This window comes from Ostrinia nubilalis, chromosome 27, assembly GCF_963855985.1.
Source record: "Ostrinia nubilalis chromosome 27, ilOstNubi1.1, whole genome shotgun sequence".
NCBI lineage: Eukaryota > Metazoa > Arthropoda > Insecta > Lepidoptera > Crambidae > Ostrinia > Ostrinia nubilalis.
In genome coordinates, this window is record NC_087114.1 from 6,641,792 (window position 1) to 6,663,262 (window position 21,471).

The 21,471-nt window shown below is 39.7% G+C and overlaps 3 protein-coding genes across 3 annotated transcripts; 1 reads left to right on the forward strand and 2 right to left on the reverse strand.

Annotated features, from left to right (window-relative positions):
• Positions 1–3,893: 3,893 nt before the first annotated feature.
• LOC135084754 (uncharacterized PPE family protein PPE54-like) lies at positions 3,894–12,688 on the reverse strand. The gene is made up of 5 exons (XM_063979492.1): positions 12,631–12,688; positions 11,491–12,112; positions 6,154–6,402; positions 5,114–5,178; positions 3,894–4,532 (listed from the first exon to the last, which is right to left on the reverse strand). Exons 1-5 carry the CDS (start codon positions 12,679–12,681, stop codon positions 3,894–3,896), a joined length of 1,626 nt encoding a protein of 541 aa, XP_063835562.1. The 5' UTR covers positions 12,682–12,688.
• A 3,264-nt stretch (positions 12,689–15,952) lies between these two features.
• On the reverse strand, positions 15,953–17,168 carry LOC135084989 (chorion class A protein Ld2/Ld41-like). The gene is made up of 2 exons (XM_063979749.1): positions 17,103–17,168; positions 15,953–16,542 (listed from the first exon to the last, which is right to left on the reverse strand). Exons 1-2 carry the CDS (start codon positions 17,151–17,153, stop codon positions 15,961–15,963), a joined length of 633 nt encoding a protein of 210 aa, XP_063835819.1. The 5' UTR covers positions 17,154–17,168; the 3' UTR covers positions 15,953–15,960.
• Positions 17,169–18,449: 1,281 nt separating this feature from the next.
• LOC135084958 (PE-PGRS family protein PE_PGRS45-like) lies at positions 18,450–19,488 on the forward strand. Its single transcript, XM_063979714.1, has 2 exons — positions 18,450–18,506; positions 18,714–19,488. Exons 1-2 carry the CDS (start codon positions 18,453–18,455, stop codon positions 19,449–19,451), a joined length of 792 nt encoding a protein of 263 aa, XP_063835784.1. The 5' UTR covers positions 18,450–18,452; the 3' UTR covers positions 19,452–19,488.
• Positions 19,489–21,471: the final 1,983 nt, after the last annotated feature.

The window sequence follows — 21,471 nt, forward strand, 5'->3', positions numbered from 1 at the left end:
TACCGTATCCAGTACCACCGTACGGGCCAGAGACTGGCAGAGCGGCAACAGCGGCGACGTCTGAGGGCGCGTATCCGCCAGTGAAGCCGCTGCCAACGTTGCCTGCGGACCAGCCACCAGCGTTGATGCTGCCAAGTCCGATTGCGTTGGTGCTGCCAAGTCCAATGGCGTTAGCGCTGCCAAGTCCGATTGCGTTGGCACTGCCAAGTCCGATTGCGTTGGCGCCACCCAGACCGATTATGTTTCCGCCACCAATGTTAGCGCTGCCAAGTCCGATAGCGCTGGCGCCGCCAAGTCCGACATTGGCGCTGCCATAGCCGATTGCGCTGGCGCCGCCAAGCCCGACGTTGGCGCTGCCAAGTCCGTATCCAGAGGCGCCAACTCCGTAGCCGCTGAGGCCTCCGGAGATTCCGTAGCTGAGAGCGTCGACTTCAACGTCCATGGGGTTGTAGTAGCCTAGCACTTGCGAAAAGGCATTCTGGAACAAAACAATTACTTGATTAGTAATTAAAGTTTAGGAATAAAAAATCTTGTCAATCAATGTGTAATCGTTTTCGTAGCTTGTAAAAATAAAATGGATTTCTTCCATTCGCTTTGAAGTCCTAATAAATAAAAATATTTTTTTCACAATCTCAACATTTGTTGGAAACAACAGGAATGTAAAAGTTTTTGCATCTTAAAAAGGCTTTATCTGTTGGTGCCTTAGTTAATGAGTAAACGCGGTGGATAGATCCAAAAAAATGTGAGTACATAATTTTTGCCAATAAGGATTCAAAATAGAGATGTAGCTCTCAATATTGAAATTACTTTTGATGATTATAGGATAAACTAATATTTAAAATTTTCTGTACCTGGATCAGGCAAGCCTGGATGCAGAGGAGTAGGAAAGAGAAGGAAGACATGTTTAATTCGAATTCGAAATTTTGAATGTCACTAGGTTTGTAGGGCACGGTATTTATACATATTTCATATATGATATGACACACTATTATACTTTCGTAATTTCTACTGTTTAAGTATTATTATCAAATCACGTAGCAGTGTCGTAGCTACTTGATTTAGTTTCTGGTAACATTTGTAAAAATAATGTGGTACAACTTATGCAAATATGATAAGAAAAAGTTGGTAAATTATGTTTATATCAAAAATAGTTAGTATATAAACTGCTGTGGATGTTACAGAAACCATTATCGTCTTGTCAACCAAGGAAAAACAAAGATGGCAGCTAAAATTACTTTTGTCTGTGCTTTGGCACTCTTTGGGCAGGTAAATTAACTAAACTTCATTTAAATAAGCTAACACTTGTTTAGAGTTCCCAGAGTATTATTTCACGGTATCTTCAAAATATTAGTCACAAACTAAGTAAAACTTGTACCATAAGTACTACAGATCAAATCAATATACACATCGACTCTTTTTGTAAATAATATTAGTTGGTACTTCTGTAAAAACACACTGATTCAAAAATTCATCTTACCTCTGACCTAGTACAATTTTCAATCACTTCAAGGAAACTCACGATATGTTTTATTTCAGGCTGTCGTAGCCCAGTACTACCCGTCTGGCTCTTACGTCTCTGGCAACTCCATTGTTGACACTGACATCTTCATCAACGGCGCCGGCAGTGCTTATGCCTCTGGCAACGCTTATGCCTCTGGCTCTGGCAGTGCTTATGGCTCTGGCAGTGCTTACGCCTCTGGCTCTGGCCTCGCTGTTGGCGGCGGCAGTGCTTACGGATCTGGGCTCGCTGTGGGTGGACTTGGCCTTTCAAGCGGTCTTGGACTCTCAAGCGGACTTGGCCTCTCAAGCGGACTTGGCCTCTCAAGTGGACTTGGCCTGTCCAACAACCTTGGCACCATCGGCGTGACTGCCCCTGCTACGATTCAGATTGGCAGCGGAAATTCTGGCTACAGCGTCGTGTCTGGCGGTCCTTTGGCTGTCACTGCCATCTCCCCCATCGGTCCCAGCGGTCTTGCCGTCGCTTCTGAGAACGCCATCGAAGGAAACCTGCTGGTGACCGGCCAGCTGCCGTTCCTGAGCGCTGTGGCCTTCGAAGGCGCCCTGCCCACTGCTGGGTCTGGCGTGGCCACTTGTGGATGCGGCAGTGGACAGGTCGGCATCGTCAGCGAAGGTTTCGGCCGTCCCTCCATCTACTACTGAAGTGGTGGTGACTTCAACTGAAGCAAATAAAGATTGAATGTGCATATCATACATAACATTTTCTTTTTACTTACCAACATTTTTAGCTTTACCTGTCCTGATTTTAAACTCAACCTCATCCTATTTTCTGATTCATTTCATTGCAAGTTCAAGGACAGTTCTGGTCTATGGAAAAAATATCAGGTTTCTTTATCATGGAATGTGATAGCTTCCTTATTTTTGCTCTTTGTTGAACCCTATAAAAAGAAAAACAGTTCAAGACAATGACACGTGTTTATTTATGTGAGAATGATTCACTGGTTCTACAAAAGTTGAATGACTTGTATAAATTGGATTTTACAATTATTATAAGGCCATAACAACAATGTTAACAGCATTGTTGTGTTCCAGTAGTTGAAGGCACGAAGGTAACATAGCCAGTTCCTTTGTAGTTGAAGATTCCGGGTGAAGCTCGCTTCCACCTTCGGTCTGATCATAACTTTCCATCAGGTGAAATGCAGGCCAACAGCTTACTCGTTGCAGATGAAAAAAATTGGCCAAGTGCGTGTCGTGCCACGCGCAGTGTAGGGTTCCGTAGTTATCCGTCGTTAGCACAATATATTTCAGAAGCAAGCTCACTTCATCTAAAGTCACTTTTCATATTTTCTTCTAAGGAATTTTCACAGGAAAAAAAAATTCATCCCCACTTTACAATAGGGGAGCTACGCTAAAAAAATATTTTTTTTAAATTTTATTTTACCGTTTTGTCGGCGTGATTAATATACATACCTACGGAACCCTAAAAAGAGATGTGAAGATTACGTGATTTACTAGATAAATACTTCAGACCAGCTGACTGGGATAGATTATAAACTGTAAGAGATAGAGTCAGCTCGTAATACCTAAAATCAGGAAAATAATAAATTTACTTTACTATAAATTATGCAGAGTTTTTTTATGGCTTGTCCTGGTGATTATGTGGGACTCCAACCCATTATGAACCTTGGGTATTCCTTCTGCCGCTTAGTGGTCGGCGCCACAATGACACAATACCACTAAAATTAAATAAATTATAACCAAAAGGAATGAAACAACGTAATTACTTGAATACTAAAACGCTAATGAGTACATAATTGTGTAATGTGAACAATACCCAGTTATTATTGTCGACAAAGCTTATTGAACCAACGTAAAGGTATTTGCAATTTTATTTGTCAGCATGCACTAAACAAACTGCTAACGGTACAATATTTCACATAATATTATGGTACATGAAAGAATTAAAAGGCGAACTTAATGCCATACCTATGGAGTTTTCTCCGAGTCAACTTGTGAACAAAAACCATTTTTAACGTGTCATTAAATTTTATGAATAAGAGATTTCAATTGTATTTTGTTAGCTTACAAGCAAAACACGACGGTAATCTAAATGAACCTAAAGAAATACAAAATATTATGTATTTTCAAACAAAAAATAATTTTATAATATTATGCAAATTATTATTTAAAATACAACATAATTACAGTAATGTTCATTGTAGATATAACATAAATATACCTTAGTGAGTAGTAGCGAATTGCTGAATTTCATGCATTGAAGTCAGCTTGAGTTTGGTAGAAAAGTGAAATAAAAGTAAAGGTAATCATCATAAAGTAAGTAGATGTAAATGTGCTAATAATAAACAGTGGCTTCAATTCATATAATGTTTATTTCATGGAAAGTTTCAAGTATCAATGTTTTTGTGTTGTTGTTTTTACAACTGCACGCCACCGCAGGGGCAGTTGCCAGCGATGGACACGACGCCACTGGCGGGGATGTTGCCATTGAAGGACACCGCGCCAAGCACTGGCAGCTGGCCGGTCACGATGGCGGTACCAGCAGCACCGAAGTCGCCAGCGGCACCCAGTGTACCGTATCCAGTACCACCGTACGGGCCAGAGACTGGCAGAGCGGCAACAGCGGCGACGTCTGAGGGCGCGTATCCGCCAGTGAAGCCGCTGCCAACGTTGCCTGCGGACCAGCCACCAGCGTTGATGCTGCCAAGGCCGATTGCGTTGGCGCTGCCAAGTCCGATTGCGTTGGCGCTGCCAAGTCCGATTGCGTTGGCACTGCCAAGTCCGATTGCGTTGGCGCCACCCAGACCGATTATGTTTCCGCCACCAATGTTAGCGCTGCCAAGTCCGATGGCGCTGGCGCCGCCTAGTCCGACATTGGCGCTGCCATAGCCGATTGCGCTGGCGCCGCCAAGTCCGACGTTGGCGCTGCCAAGTCCGTATCCAGAGGCGCCGACTCCGTAGCCGCTGAGGCCTCCGGAGATTCCGTAGCTGAGAGCGTCGACTTCAATGTCCATGGGGTTGAGGTAGCCAAGAGGCAGCACTTGCGAGAAGGCATTCTGAAATAAATCAAAAATATTTGTTTAGTAATAAAAATGTAATCCTATGCCTTAATCCATCCATCCATGGTGCATCAATTGGAAAAAGTCATTCTGGAAAATAATGGTTAGTTAATTAATGATACGCGGTTCAGACGGGATAAAAAAGTGTGCGATGGTCAGTAAAAATCGGAGATGCTTACAAGTTTCTTTCGGTACTACTAAGATTTTTATTATGTAATTATTGCCCGCGGCTTCACCCGCGTCAAATTTCGTTTGCCTATAATATTATGTTATTCTGGGTTATAAACAATAATACTGTAAAGTTTCATCAAAATCTGTTCAGTACTTTTTGCGTGAACGAGTAACAAACATCCAGACATCCCGACATCCAGACATCCAAACTTTCGCATTTATAATATTAGTAGAATTGGCTTGGATAACTGATGCGAACTATGGTGAAGCGAGCTTGTCCAGAAAATTCCTGATGCCTCTCATGCCTTGAAGTCCTTATGATTTTATTTTGGGAACACAAGGCTGAGATGGCTTTTCTTAACAATTGTTAAAAAAAAAATTTACTCAAAATTATTTTGTCTTCTTACCTGGATCAGGCAAGCCTGGATGCAGAGAAGTAAGAATGCGAAGGAGTTCATGATTGTTTCAAATGCTGGATTTTGAATGATTCAAAGTTTCCTTAACACAGTATTTATAGAGGTACCACTGCCAATTTTGAAATTTGAAATTATCGCGTAAATTCTTACGAATACGATAGCTTCATTGTATCAATTGCATTGCTTGTCTTCTTTAATTGCATTATCAAAAGGTAGACATACATTTTTCACAACTTGAAACAGCATTGCTTATTTCAAGGTCAACGTCATCAAAGTAGGTCGCAACTTTTTAGCTTTACGTAAAAAATTCTAGGAAAAATACAATGTCATTAAAATGGTGCAACTTAATTGTTATGATAACAAAATAATTGTGAGTTCTAACGTAGTTGTAGTGATAGTGTTAAAGCACAAAAAAGTATATAAACTGCTCCGGTCATTTCAGAAGACATTCTTGTTTGGTCAATCAAGGAATAGCAAAAATGGCAGCTAAAATTACCTTCGTCTGTGCTTTAGCACTTTTCGGCCAGGTAAATTAAATTGATAGTTTCTTTCTTTAAAATTACTGTAATTTAAATGTTATAAATATAATAGTAAATAATCTTTTCCGTGTTATAAAAAATATGTTTATCTTTATTTCAGGCTGCCTTCGCCCAGTACTACCCGTCTGGTTCTTACGTCACTGGCAACTCCATTGTTGACAACGACATCTTCATCAACGGCGCCGGCAGTGCTTATGCCTCTGGCAGTGCTTACGCCTCTGGCTCTGGCAGCGCTTATGGCTCGGGCAGTGCTTATGCCTCTGGCTCTGGCCTCGCCATTGGCGGCGGCAGTGCTTACGGCTCTGGGCTCGCTGTGGGTGGACTTGGCCTTTCAAGCGGTCTTGGACTCTCAAGCGGACTTGGCCTCTCAAGCGGACTGAGCCTTTCCAACAACCTTGGCACCATTGGCGTCGCCGCTCCTGCCATCAGCAGCGCCACTCTTGGCGGACTCTCAAGCTACAACATCGTGTCTGGCGGTCCTTTGGCTGTCACTGCCATCTCCCCCATCGGTCCCAGCGGTCTTGCCGTCGCTTCTGAGAACGCCATCGAAGGAAACTTGCTGGTGACCGGCCAGCTGCCGTTCCTGAGCGCTGTGGCCTTCGAAGGTGCCCTGCCCACTGCTGGGTCTGGCGTGGCCACCTGCGGCTGCGGCAGTGGACAGGTCGGCATCGTCAGCGAAGGTTTCGGACGCCCCTCCATCTACTACTGAAGTAGTGGTGACTTCAAATAAAGAATAAATGACTGTGGATATCATACATATTATTTTCTTTTCATTTATCAACATTTTTAGCTAAACCTGTACCGATTTTAAACTCAACCTCATCCTATTTTCTGATTCATTTCATTGCAAGTTCAAGGACAGTTCTGGTCTATGGAATAAATAACAGGTTTCTTTATCATGGAATGTGATAGCTTCCTTATTTTTGCTCTTTGTTGATACCCTATAAAAAGAAAAACAGTTCAAGACAATGACACGTGTTTATTTATGTGAGAATGATTCACTGGTTTTACAAAAGTTGAATGACTTGTATAAATTGGATTTTACAATTATTATAAGGCCATAACAACAATGTTAACAGCATTGTTGTGTTCCATTAGTTGAAGGTAACGTAGCCAGTTCCTCTGTAGTTGAAGATTCCGGGTGAAGCTAGCTTCCACCTTCGGTCTGATCATAACTTTCCATCAGGTGAAATGCAAGCCAACAGCTTACTCGTTGCAGATGAAAAAAGAGATGTGAAGATTACGTGATTTACTAGATAAATACTTCAGACCAGCTGACTGGGATAGATTATAAACTGTAAGAGATAGAGTCAGCTCGTAATACCTAAAAGCAGGAAAATAATAAATTAACTTTACTAAAAATTAGGTATGCAGAGTTTTTTTATGGCTTGTCCTGGAGATTACCTATGTGGGGCTCCAACCCATTATAAACCTTGGGTACTCCTTCTGCCGCTTAGTGGTCGGCGCCACAAAATCAGAATCAGAATCAGAATTTTATTTGCGTAAAAACATGGTATATAAAGATGTTACATGGTATACAGGGTGGCCAAAACAGTGAGGTCTAAAAGAAAAATTTAGATTCCTTACATCAAGGTGTACCTAAATCACCCCCATGTATGTAATACGATTGTGCTTAGTTTAGGAGATAGAGTTAATTTTGTGATATTTTAAAATTTTATGACCTAGTAGGCTTTAAACATTTTTATCTTTTTTTTGGGTTGACTTTTTTCGGATTTCTTTTTTTCGACAGATTTGTTATTAATTGCAGATGTTTGAAAAAAATAATCACCTTCCTATCTTTGATTCAAGATACAAAAGTTTTGCTAGAAACATTAAAATTATGCTTTTATCAGAATACTATCAAATTTTCAACTTAAAAGTTTAAGTAAAAAAAAGAACTTCCATAGGTCCAAAATCATTTTAAAAACTGCGCCGTTTCCTGAACATTCATAATAATACAAAAAAACATGTACTTAATGGGCCACTATTTCCTGTAATCGGTCCACTAAAATGGAAAGTCGGAGATTCCGTTACATGTTTTTGACTTTCTTAGAGTGAATTAATATTGGGAATCCTCTAAGTTAACATTACGTAGAACAGATTTAGAGCAGTAACTGGACAGAACATGTTTTTATTCTCAACGAGGAAGCTCTTGCCCTTCATCACACCTGGCGGAAACTGATGATTAGGCTGAAGGTGGAAGGGAACTTCAACTACAGAGGAACTATAGCTTCCTACCTCCAAATGCCGGAATACAGTAATGCTATTAACATTATTGTTATAGTGACAGACTTAGGAAAATAGAGTTGCTAGCCGGCAGACTTAGATCAAACCCTACCGCCAACCAAACCGAGCAGAAAATTTCACCTCCACTGGGAATCAAACCCGGGACCTCTGAAACTTACCTCTTACCACTTGAAGACAGAGGCAGTTGTTACATTTTACTGTTACCCTTGAAATACCTACTACAGTGAGAAGAAGAAGGAGGGATATTTGGTTTATGTTCATTAAAACTTACTTAAAATAACAATGTCTTGCAGAATTTGGAGGTAGGAAGCCATAGTTCCTCTGTAGTTGAAGTTCCCTTCCACCTTCAGCCTAATCATCAGTTTCCACCAGGTGTGATGAAGGGCAAGACCTTCCTTGTTGAGAATAAAAACATGTTCTATCCAGTTACTGCTCTAAATCTGTTCTACGTAATGTAAACTTAGAGGATTCCCAATATTAATTCACTCTAAGAAAGTCAAAAACATGTAACAGAATCTCCGACTTACCACTTTAGTGGACCGATTACAGAAAATAGTGGCCCATTAAGTACATGTTTTTTTGTATTATTATGAATGTTCAGGAAACGGCGCAGTTTTTAAAATGGTTTTGGACCTATGGAAGTTCTTTTTTTTACTTAAACTTTTAAGTTGAAAATTTGATAGTGTTCTGATAAAAGCATAATTTTAATGTTTCTAGCAAAACTTTCGTATCTTGAATCAAAGATAGGAAGGTGATTATTTTTTTCAAACATCTGCAATTAATAACAAATCTGTCGAAAAAAAGAAATCTGAGAAAAGTCACCCCAAAAAAAAGATAAAAATGTTTAAAGCCTACTAGGTCACAAAATTTAAAAATATCACAAAATTAACTCTATCTCCTAAACTAAGCACAATCGTATTACATACATGGGGGTGATTTAGGTACACCTTGATCTAAGGAATCTAAATTTTTCTTTTAGACCTCACTGTTTTGGCCACCCTGTATACAGGGTGTTTCTTGTAAGGTGTCAAGCCGAAGGCAGGTGATAGGTGAGGACTAGACCTATCGATTTCACCCCCATGTATGTTTTACGATTTTTCATAGTTTAGAAGTTATCGTTAATTTTGTGATTTTTTCAAATTGTATGACCTAGTAGGCTTTAAATTTTTTTTATCTTTTTTTGGGTCGACTTTTCTCAGAATTCTTTTTTTTGACAGATTCCCTATTAATTGCAGATTTTTGAAAAAAATAATCAACTTCCTATCTTTGATGCAAGATACAAAATTTTTGCTAGAAACATAAAAAATATGCTTTTAGCGGAACATTCTAAAATTTTCAACTTAAAAGTTTAAAAAAAAGAGAACTTCCATAGGTCCAAAATAATTTTAAAAACTGCGCAGTTTTCTGAACTTTCATAATAACACAAAAAAACATGTACTTAATAGGCCATTATTTTCTGTAATCGCTCCACTAAAGTGGTAAGTCGGAGATTCCGTTACATGTTTTTGACTTTCTTAGGACTAAGTAATGTTTGCAATCCCTTAAGTTTACGTTATGTAGAACACATTTAGAGACAATAACTGAACAGAAATTTTTTTTATCCACAACGAGGAAGCTCTTGCCCTTCATCTGGTATACAATAGGGAATATGAAAATATTGATGAACTGCGGACAAAGCTGACTGAAGCACAAAACCAATTTAAAATGAAGAAGAAGGTTTTACGAAGAATTTCTTTGCGTCGTGTTAGAATGTGCATTCAGGTCAACGGCGGACATTATGAACATTTACTTTAAATTAAATCATTACACCCATTTTTGCTCTCTCTCTCTCTCTCTCTCTCTCTCTCTCTCACACACACACACACACACACACACACACACACACACACACACACACACACACACATACACACAGACACACACACACACACTAATATGTAGGTATATCGAATTTAATCGTAAAGTAACAACCACCACTGTGGTCTAGTGGTAAGGCCACCATATTTAGGACAGCCAATTCATCTGTGGTTTAGGATTCCGAGTGAAGCTCGCTGATCATCCATCAGTTTTCATCAGGTCAGATGAAGGGCAAGAGATTCCTCGTTGTGGATAAAAAAATGTTCTGTTCAGTTATTGTCTTTAAATGTGTTCTACGTAACGTAAACTTAGAGAATTGCAATCATTAGTTAGTCCTAAGAAAGTCAAAAACATGTAACGGAATCTCCGACTTACCACTTTAGTGGAGCGATTACAGAAAATAATGGCCTATTAAGTACATGTTTTTTTGTGTTATTATGAAAGTTCAGAAAACTGCGCAGTTTTTAAAATTATTTTGGACCTATGGAATTTCTTTTTTTTTTTTAACTTTTAAGTTGAAAATTTTAGAATGTTCCGCTAATAGCATATTTTTTATGTTTCTAGCAAAAATTTTGTATCTTGCATCAAAGATAGGAAGTTGATAATTTTTTTCAAAAATCTGCAATTAATAGGGAATCTGTCAAAAAAAAAGAAATCTGAGAAAGGTCGACCCAAAAAAAAGATAAAAAAATTTAAAGCCTACTGGGTCATACAATTTCAAAAAATCACAAAATTAACGATAACTTCTAAACTATGAAAAATCGTAGAACATACATGGGGGTGAAATCAATAGGTCTAGTCCTCACCTATCACCTGCCTTCGGCTTGACACCTTACAAGAAACACCCTGTATAGAATTCAGTAGTGCACATGTTTCGCCATTACAAATAGCATGCAAAATTACATTTAAGTCAGTTAATTAATTATTTATATTATAATAAGTATGGCAATTTAATTTTACATACATAAGTATTAGGTTTTGATGTCAATTACACATAGACACAATACCACTAAAAAGTAAAATAAATTATAACCAAAAGGAATGAAACAACGTAATTACTTGAATACTAAAACTCTAATGAGTACATAATTGTGTAATGTAAACAATACCCAGTTATTATTGTCGACAAAGATTATTGAACCAACGTAAAGGTATTTGCAATTTTATTTGTCAGCATGCACTAAACAAACTGCTAACGGTACAATATTTCACATATTATGGTACATGAAATAATTAAAAGGTTAACTTATTGCCATACCTATGGCGTTTTCTCTCAGTCAACTTGTGAACAAAAACCATTTTTTAACGTGTCATTAAATTTTATGAATAAGAGATTTCAATTGTATTTTGTTAGCTTACAAGCAAAACACGACGGTAATCGTGTGTAATAAATGTACCTAAAGAAATACAAAATATTATGTATTTTCAAACAAAAAATGTTATAATATTATGCAAATTATTCTTTGAAATACAACATAATACAGTGATGTTCATTGTAGATATAACATAAATACACCTTAGTGAGTAGTAGCGAATTGCTGAATTTCATGCATTGAAGTCAGCTTGAGTTTGGTAGAAAAATGAAATAAAAGTAAAGGTAATCATCATAAAGTAGATGCAAATGTGCGAAAAATAAACAGAGGCTTCAATTCATACAATGTTTATTTCATGGGAAGTTTCAAGTATCAATGTTTTTATGTTGTTGTTTTTACAACTGCACGCCACCGCAGGGGCAGTTTCCAGCGATGGACACGACGCCACTGGCGGGGATGTTGCCATTGAAGGACACTGCGCCAAGCACTGGCAGCTGGCCGGTCACGATGGCGGTACCAGCAGCACCGAAGTCGCCAGCGGCACCCAGGGTACCGTAGCCAGTACCACCGTACGGGCCAGAGACTGGCAGAGCGGCAACGGCGGCGACGTCTGAGGGGGCGTATCCGCCAGTGAAGCCACTACCAACGTTGCCTGCGGACCAGCCACCAGCGTTGATGCTGCCAAGGCCGATTGCATTGGCGCTGCCAAGTCCGATTGCGTTGGCGCTGCCAAGTCCGATTGCGTTGGCACTGCCAAGTCCGATTGCGTTGGCGCCACCCAGACCGATTATGTTTCCGCCACCAATGTTAGCGCTGCCAAGTCCGATGGCGCTGGCGCCGCCTAGTCCGACATTGGCGCTGCCATAGCCGATTGCGCTGGCGCCGCCAAGTCCGACGTTGGCGCTGCCAAGTCCGTATCCAGAGGCGCCGACTCCGTAGCCGCTGAGGCCTCCGGAGATTCCGTAGCTGAGAGCGTCGACTTCAATGTCCATGGGGTTGAGGTAGCCTAGAGGCAGCACTTGCGAGAAGGCATTCTGAAATAAATCAAAAATATTTGTTTAGTAATAAAAATGTAATCCTATGCCTTAATCCATCCATGTTAATTAATGATACATGGTTCAGACGTTATAAAAAAGTGAGCGATGGTCAGTAAAAATCGGAGATGCTTACAAGTTTCTTTCGGTACTACTAAGATTTTTATTATGTAATTATTGCCCGCGGCTTCACCCGCGTCAAATTTCGTTTGCCTATAATATTATGTTATTCTGGGTTATAAACAATAATACTGTAAAGTTTCATCAAAATCTGTTCAGTACTTTTTGCGTGAACGAGTAACAAACATCCAGACATCCAAACTTTTGCATTTATAATATTAGTAGAATTGGCTTGGATAACTGATGCGAACTATGGTGAAGCGAGTTTGTCCAGAAAATTCCTGATGCCTCTCATGCCTTGAAGTCCTTATGATTTTATTTTGGGAACACAAGGCTGAGACGGCTTTTCTTAACAATTGTTTAAAAAAAATTTACTCAAAATTATTTTGTCTTCTTACCTGGATCAGGCAAGCCTGGATGCAGAGAAGTAAGAATGCGAAGGAGTTCATGATTGTTTCAAATGCTGGATTTTGAATGATTCAAAGTTTCCTTAACACAGTATTTATAGAGGTACCACTGCCAATTTTGAAATTTGAAATTATCGCGTAAATTCTTACGAATACGATAGCTTCATTGTATCAATTGCATTACCTACTTGTATTCTTTAATTGCATTATCAAAAGGTAGACATACATTTTTCACAACTTGAAACAGCATTGCTTATTTCAAGGTCAACGTTATCAAAGTAGGTCGCAACTTTTTAGCTTAACATAAAAAATTCTAGGAAAAATACAATGTCATTAAAATGGTGCAACTTAATTGTTATGATAACAAAATAATGTGAGTTCTAACGTAGTTGTAGTGATAGTGTTAAAGCACAAAAAAGTATATAAACTGCTCCGGTCATTTCAGAAGACATTCTTGTTTGGTCAATCAAGGAATAGCAAAGATGGCAGCTAAAATTACCTTCGTCTGTGCTTTAGCACTCTTCGGCCAGGTAAATTAAATTGATAGTTTCTTTCTTTAAAATTACTGTAATTTAAATGTTATAAATATAAATAGTAAATAATCTTTTCCGTGTTATAAAAAATATGTTTATCTTTATTTCAGGCTGCCTTCGCCCAGTACTATCCGTCTGGTTCTTACGTCACTGGCAACTCCATTGTTGACAACGACATCTTCATCAACGGCGCCGGCAGTGCTTATGCCTCTGGCAGTGCTTACGCCTCTGGCTCTGGCAGCGCTTATGGCTCGGGTAGTGCTTATGCCTCTGGCTCTGGCCTCGCCATTGGCGGCGGCAGTGCTTACGGCTCTGGGCTCGCTGTGGGTGGACTTGGCCTTTCAAGCGGTCTTGGACTCTCAAACGGACTTGGCCTCTCAAACGGACTGAGCCTTTCCAACAACCTTGGCACCATTGGCGTCGCCGCTCCTGCCATCAGCAGCGCCACTCTTGGCGGACTCTCAAGCTACAACATCGTGTCTGGCGGTCCTTTGGCTGTCACTGCCATCTCCCCCATCGGTCCCAGCGGTCTTGCCGTCGCTTCTGAGAACGCCATCGAAGGAAACCTGCTGGTGACCGGTCAGCTGCCGTTCCTGAGCGCTGTGGCCTTCGAAGGCGCCCTGCCCACTGCTGGGTCTGGTGTGGCCACCTGCGGCTGCGGCAGTGGACAGGTCGGCATCGTCAGCGAAGGTTTCGGCCGCCCCTCCATCTACTACTGAAGTGGTGGTGATATGATATGAAGTAAAACAAATAAAGAATATTGTCGACTATGCATATACACGACATTTTCATTATTTCCTGGAATCTTGGGCTCTCTTTCCTTCTGATAACTAGTTGCAAGTTATGATACCAATTTTTTTCTCGAATTTCCAAAATTAGATAGCCCCTAGTTTCTCCTAGGCATTCCTCGCAATGCCCATACAATTATTTTTGCTTGTCATCATGTTTTGTGCAAAATCCTCGCTCCGCTCAGTCATTTCGACAAAAACTGTGCTGAGGAAGCTAGTTAACGATGTGATGCTATTGGTACTAGACAAACACATCCCTGAAAACAGCTGAACTTATACTTGGTAAAAAGCAGCCTATAATCACACTATACACTACAATCTTTAGAGGCCTGATATCACCATTATAATTCTCTTGTTCGCTGACTTTTCACAAAATACTAAAATGATACTTGTAGGCAACCCAGCAATATCTCTTAGCTTAGCACAGCCTTTCTAATAGGGTATTATGTAACATCTTTGTTTGTTTACTAACTTTTAACGTAAAGTCGCTAAAGATTGAACACACCATATTTAGCGAATTCCAAAAGCAATCATGATCATCATCACCATAATTTATGAATCTTAGGAAATCTACATGGGCATCCTACATTAGTGAATATCCAATTTTAGGTCAATAACTTGCTGCTCGGTTTCATGTGGCCCCGGAAGATACCATTGATTTTAGTGGGAAGGCCCCTTTCTGGTGGGAAGAGTTCCATATAACTTCAAACCTTTATCAGCCAGTGCGTAGCTGGGTATGCGCAAAGCATTTTCCGACGGAAAAAAGCATTCAGGATGTTTTTTGTGTAAGACAAGGCGGTGACATGCAGTCTAGGATGGTACATAATCCGCCCTGTAAGTGCCTATTCACTCTCGCCTTGAAAAGGCCCGGATTATAGTGTTCAGAAAGAAGATTGATTGGTTGGAAGCGGTCTGCATACAGTGGCGCTTCCAGAAACTTCCAGTAACCTTTATAATTATGTATAGGTCATTTATCCACTTCGAGGGTGGATGTCCTACGCTGCGCTTTCCAGTACATGGCCTCTATTACAGAAGCTTACTCATTGCCCCATTTGCATTTTGCATTGTCACTAGTTCTCTGTGCTAAGTACCTACGGTGTTCCTTTCTGCCATCAAAGCAATTTCATTGATAGAATAGCCTTGTATTTTATTTGTGCTATTAATACAATAGTCTTATTATGAATTTTTATCTATTTGTATTTTCACATTCGACACAATATCTAGGAAGCCTAAGTTATGTCATCACGCTGCGACTAATAGGAAATGTTGTAAAAACTAAAAAAATCTTTCAAATGATTTTCACTCGTGTAAGTCGTGTCCGCAGCTAGTTATACAAGAAAATTATAAGTCCAGTTGACTCTACACTTTAAAATAATAATATGTTTTATTAGGTGCTGTGGCAAGTCCGTAGCATTTATTGTATATTGAATCATAATAATAATATTGTTAAGAATACGTCATTGTAATGACATACTTGTTTGGTTTTCTACTAATTCGATTCCGTCATGTCACTGTGTTCGATGCCAGGCTGTTAGACTAATCGTTACTATTTCATTGAAAAAGAAGTGTAAATATTGCTGAGCTCCGTTAATACATCTAAAAACTAGTATTAATAAATCTCAAAAGCGAATAATATTGATTTTCATATTTTGCGTCGCATAAAAATGACAAGAGCATCATAGTAAAAATAACTTTGGTAAGCTTTGACCTAGCCAATAGGACACAAATTAATAACAGTTCTAAATGGTTTGATTTGATTAGCAATGCTATTAATGAAGTGTCCTTAATTACGGACCCAGGATTATTATACATAATAATTATTTAAGTTAAAGATTGACTATTGGAAAAAAATAGTTTTTTTCATTTTGAAAACTTCCTTAACGATCGACGCACTGTCCAATTTCGTTTATCAAATCAGGTAATTAAGACTACAAAAATAATACAAAACTATAACTTTATTTAACAAACAAAACATAATATTTTCATTGGTAAGCTATGGCTTACAACAGCACACCACCGCAGGGGCAGTTGCCAGCGATGGACACGACGCCACTGGCGGGGATGTTGCCATTGAACGACACCGCGCCAAGCACTGGCAGCTGGCCGGTCACTATGGCATTACCAGCCGCGCCAAAGTCGCCTCCGACGGCCATCTCTCCGTAGCCAGTACCGCCGTACGGGCCAGAGACTGGCAGAGCGGCAACGGCGGCAACGTCTGAGGGCGCGTATCCGCCAGTGAAGCCACTGCCAACGCTGCCCGCAGACCAGCCGCCGGCGTTCACATTGCCAAGTCCGATAGCGTTAACACTGCCAAGTCCGATTCTGCTGGCGCCACCAACGTTAGCACTGCCAAGTCCGATAGTGTTAGCGCTGCCAAGACCGATTCTGCTGGCGCCGCCAATGTTAGCACTGCCAAGTCCGATCGCGCTGGCGCCGCCAAGTCCTACGTTGGCGCTGCCAAGTCCGTATCCAGAGGCGCCGACTCCATAGCCGCTGAGGCCTCCAGAGATTCCGTAGCTGAGAGCGTCGACTTCAACGTCCATGGGGTTGTAACCTCGCGAGATTATTTGGGAGAAGGCATTCTGAAATGATACGAAATTGTTTTAATGGAGAAGTTTCCAATTTTTTTTCTATTAATAAAGCTTGAGAATATAAGTAAAACCAATATTAATTGTGAAAGAATCATGAAAATATCTCTACAAATAAAGAAGTTACAGGCCCTCAAAGTTTCGCATAACAAATATTTCACTCCACTTGATCGGTGACGTCACGGCACTCATTCGGGGTACTCCATAAAGTCTTTCTTTTTAATTCTTTCGTGTCAAGGGTACTATTGAAACTGGCTATAATAATAATTGTAGATTTTAAAAGCATTCCTCTTGCCAAAGAGCTTTGGATCACTCAATGATGACGAGAAGGCTCAAGATCACTTAAGTGCTGTTTTTTACTAATTTTGTATTATGCCTGGAGGCTTTCTCTTATTAGGATCTCTAAAAAGGTCCTCTCAAAAGGACAAACAAGGCGAAACAAGGGAAGTGTTTCGATTTAAGTGAGGAGTGTCTTTGAATTTACGTACAAATGTTGAGGTACAAATTGTTGTCGATGTCGAACTCTTAAACCTTGGTATTATTTAAGTTCTTACCTGGATCAGGCAGGCCTGGATGCAGAGGAATAAAAAGGCGAAAGAAGACATGATGTTTGAATTGAATTCAACTGTAAAGTGATAATGATATCAAAAAAGGTGCACTGTTTTATACATTTCTTTGTATCATTTTGTAACAAACTTTATCAAAATTGCGGTATGATAATATTGTTAGTTTGTAGAAAATTAGAACACTTTTATCATATATGTAACAACGTAATTCTTAGAACGGAGTTACGCAAAGTTAGTACTGGAATTGTTATGTTATTTTTAAATGAAATATGTGTAACATGGATCAAACACACTGATGACTTAGACTCGGTTTACATCAAAGCGGAGAGAAAATGTTTACTGGACTATTCCCACCTCTCGTTCCCACCGCTGCAACTCCTGTGTAGCCAGGATCTACAGCTTGACCGCCATAAAAACCCAACCAATGAAGGTTAAGTTTGTCCCGGGAGAAAGTTAAGCTGTCGCTAATTTAAGCTGCCGCAACGAAATTAATCAGAAGAATATAAAATATGAGGAGTTCGAAGTTAAGGTTCGACTTCCTTCCGTTGCAAAGCGGATGACAGGACAATAAATATCAATTAAGGGGGGCTGTCTTATGAGCTATTATTAGCTACCTGCCAATAAAATTTTCACATGTGAGATGTGTTTGAAAAACTAGATTTCTGGAACTGAAGGAGAGGTGAAATCTGATTGGTTATTCCAACAAATCTCCTTTCTCTCCGGTCTAGTGGAAATCGGACTTAAACGTACCTTCTGAATAACAAACATTTTCTTGAGGCGAGATTCAAATCTACAATATCCATCCATGTCAAATTGGCAAAAATATAAAAAGCAAAATTGACTGACTCACTCACTCACTCATCAGGAAATCTCAGAAACTACAAGTGCTAGAAGTTTCAAATTTTGCATGGGGGTTCCTTTTAGAACGTAGGGGCTCACGAAGACGGGATTTTGCAAAATTCAACCCCTAAGGGGGTAAAACGGGATCCACGCGTACGAAGTCGCGGGCGGCCGCCAGTTTGTAATATTTCTCAGTTGTGAGGATGAGCACATTAGACTATACATTTTTATTGCATAACCACTCTTATTACAACTGATTAAGATGCCAAAGTGTTAAACTAGATGTGCCTCTTTCAAGGATTTCCACACCGAGCGGTCCTTTTCTAAGAAAATACAATCAGATGTTTGCAATAATTGTAATCAGCTATATTAACTTATGTAATTATTGTAACTATTTTAAGTAGTTTTGTATGATAACGTATAATTAATTATGTAATTAAATGTATAAAAGTCGGTCGAAGCATTTTATTTGCATTGTTTATTTTGGATCGAATAACAATGACAATGGCAAGTTTTGTTTTTGCAGTCTGCGTCGCTTTGAGCTTTGCTCAGGTAAATTTTTATTCTATACTAGCTGCCCCGGCGAAGTTCGTACCGCCTATGTTCATCAGAAATAATGTAGGATTCTAATGTTGAAAGAATTTTTCAAATCAGTTCAGTAGTTTTGGAAATCAAATAATGTTATGGATTGCAATAGGTACCACGCTTAATTTTTTAATGAGTGGTGGCAGTACAAATTAATTGTGTTTATTCTTCCAGGGTTTCGCACAAGTTTCTCTGGGCAAATCCTCCAGCCTCGCCTCAAGCAGCAAAATCTCTGGCAACAGTGTCTCCAACAATATCAACATTGGCAGCTATGGTGGAGCGGACGCCAAGAGTTTGGCGGCGAAGATAGGAAACAGCTTGGCCGCGAATAACGCCAAAAACAACGCTGGAGGCAGTATTGTTGGTTTAGCCAGTAGTGGTGCCAGTGCCAGTGCGAGCGGTTTTGGTGGCAGCTTGGCCAGTGGCCTTATTAACAGCTTTGGAAATACAGGAGCTAGTAACGTGGCGATTGGCGGTGGAGCAGGTTTGGCCGCTGGCACTGTTGGCGCTGGCAGCAACTTTGTTGGAGCCAACATTGGCAATGCGGGATCCAGTAACTTAGCGATTGGAGGCGGAGCAGGTTTAGCCGCTGGCACTGTTGGCACTGGCAGCAACTTTGTTGGAGCCAACATTGGCAATGTGGGATCCACTAACTTGGCAATTGGCGGTGGAGCAGGTTTGGCTGCTGGCACCGTTGGCAGCAACAACTTTATTGGCGGATCGAACACTCTTGGCAACCTGCCAGTCTCTGGCATCTCCAATTTCAAACTAGGGGAGATAGAATTAGTGAATGATGCCAATAAAGGTTACACTGGCGAACTGCCAATCATTGGCTACGTCACTTTTGAAGGCTATATCCCAGCAGAAGGCACTGTCTCCGTAGCCAGCGATATATGTGGGTGTACTAATTAATTATTTTAATTAATTGTTTGTTTTGAATTATTTTGGTGTGAACATGTGTGTTTGTAAGTGTTTCTGTGATTTATCGAATATTTGATTAAATTAAAACGCTTGTTATTTATATTTTTTGTTTTACTTTTAATGTTTTAATATTAGAAAACTTATTATAAAATACCATGGAAAATCCATCACCTTAGCTATTTGATTGGAGAAAATGAGCTACAGTTTTTAAAAACACCTTTTTTACATTCATTGTAGAATCTCTTGGCCTGCATCTTCAGCGTCTGCATTGGAAGGCGATGATCAGGCTGAAGGTGGAAGCAAACTTCACCCAGAATCCTATTTTTTTTGGGATGAACTGTCCCGCTGAAGCGCTGAAGGGCGCCACGCAGTGATTCTGCCAATGTCAAGCAGTTCCCAGAATCCCAAAAACAAAGGAATACAAAGGAATTTGCTTTTGACATTAGTTTTGAAAAAAAAAGTAACCAATCTTAACCACACCAACGCGTTGATGTGGTTGAAGCTTACACAGTTTAATTGTAATTTTTACAGCAATAACCATGAAAAAAAAGAAAATCAGGATCAAAAGACTGATAAAAAAGAAAATCAGGTTCACGTTAAACACAGATCTCGTAGGAAAGACACTACTGTCAAGTGACAGAAGCTTAAAATAGTGACAGAAGCTTGCTCGATAAGTTAGATTATTGCCAACAGTGGGCTGAGTTTACATGAAACGTCCTCACTATCACGGGATTATTCCCACCTCTCGTTCCCACCACTGCAACTCCTGTGTAGCCAGGATCTACAGCTTGATCGCCACAAAAACCCAACCAATGAAGGTCAAGTTTGTCCCGGGGGAAAGTTAAACTGTCATTGGACCCGCAACGAAATTAATCAGAAGAACATAGGAGGAGTTCGAAATTAAGGTTCGACTTCCCTCCATTACAAAGCGGATGACAGGTGACAAAGTCCTCACTAGTGAGTGAGCGCGTTAAAAAATAATAATATAGAAATTTTTAGTTCTTGAAAGATTTCGCTAGCACTGCAGTACACGCGTCCCTTTTTTTACACGAATACACGCGCGGCCTACTCTGGTAAGCCAATTTAAAATCACTGTAAATCAGTTTATAAGCAATTTTTGAATAGAATTACTATGTAAATGATAAAAGTGTTTATTATAGTTATTTTATAATCAAACTTTCTTTAGATAACTATTTGGGATCAAACATTATAAACAGATTTAAAAGTTGTAAATTTTTTGGACCAAAATTGCACTCTAAGACCAATGTTAACAAAAAAAAAATTGACTGAAAAAATATGATTAGTTTTTTATCTGTCATAGTATTCATGACTTTCTACTGCCTGGTACACGGTGTAAATCCATTTGCTACAAGTCTTTCATAGTTTTTTTGTCGAGTGATTTCGGGCTTTTGAGTAGACCCGCAGTTTCGACGGCCAATTTTAGAAAAGTGCGCAGACTCTAGTGACCCAAGCTTTACTGGCTTACTGACAAATTTAGTAAACGAGGCTTTCCTGGAATGCCAGCTCTCTGGCGCAAGTTTTCAAAAAGTTATAGCGTAAAATGTTACCCTGGTCTACTATAGTAGTCCGCGCGTGTACTCTAGTGCTAGGGGCGCTGTACAATCCGTCATACATTTAATGTCATTTTTTACGCGCTCTCTAAAGAGGACGTTTGATGTAAACTCACACTAAGCCCTGTGGCCAGGGTAAATACGATTCCGTGGAGGGTAGTGAAAGGGAAAGCATGGTTTATTTATCTGTTTTAATAGTTTTAATTTATTATTTTTCCATTTAGCATTGGCACAAAAAATAAGCCCCAGAGGTTTTATTGCGATTAATAAAAGAAGAAAAAGAAGGAAAATACGATAGCTCTCATTCAAGTCCCGCCCAAAAAGGCGATGGATTTTATGAAGTGAAAAATAAAGAATATTGGACACGACATCAAGTCTCAAATCAAAAACTTTGAAATGTAATATCTAAGCATAATAAAAATAAATGTTGTATTGTGTGA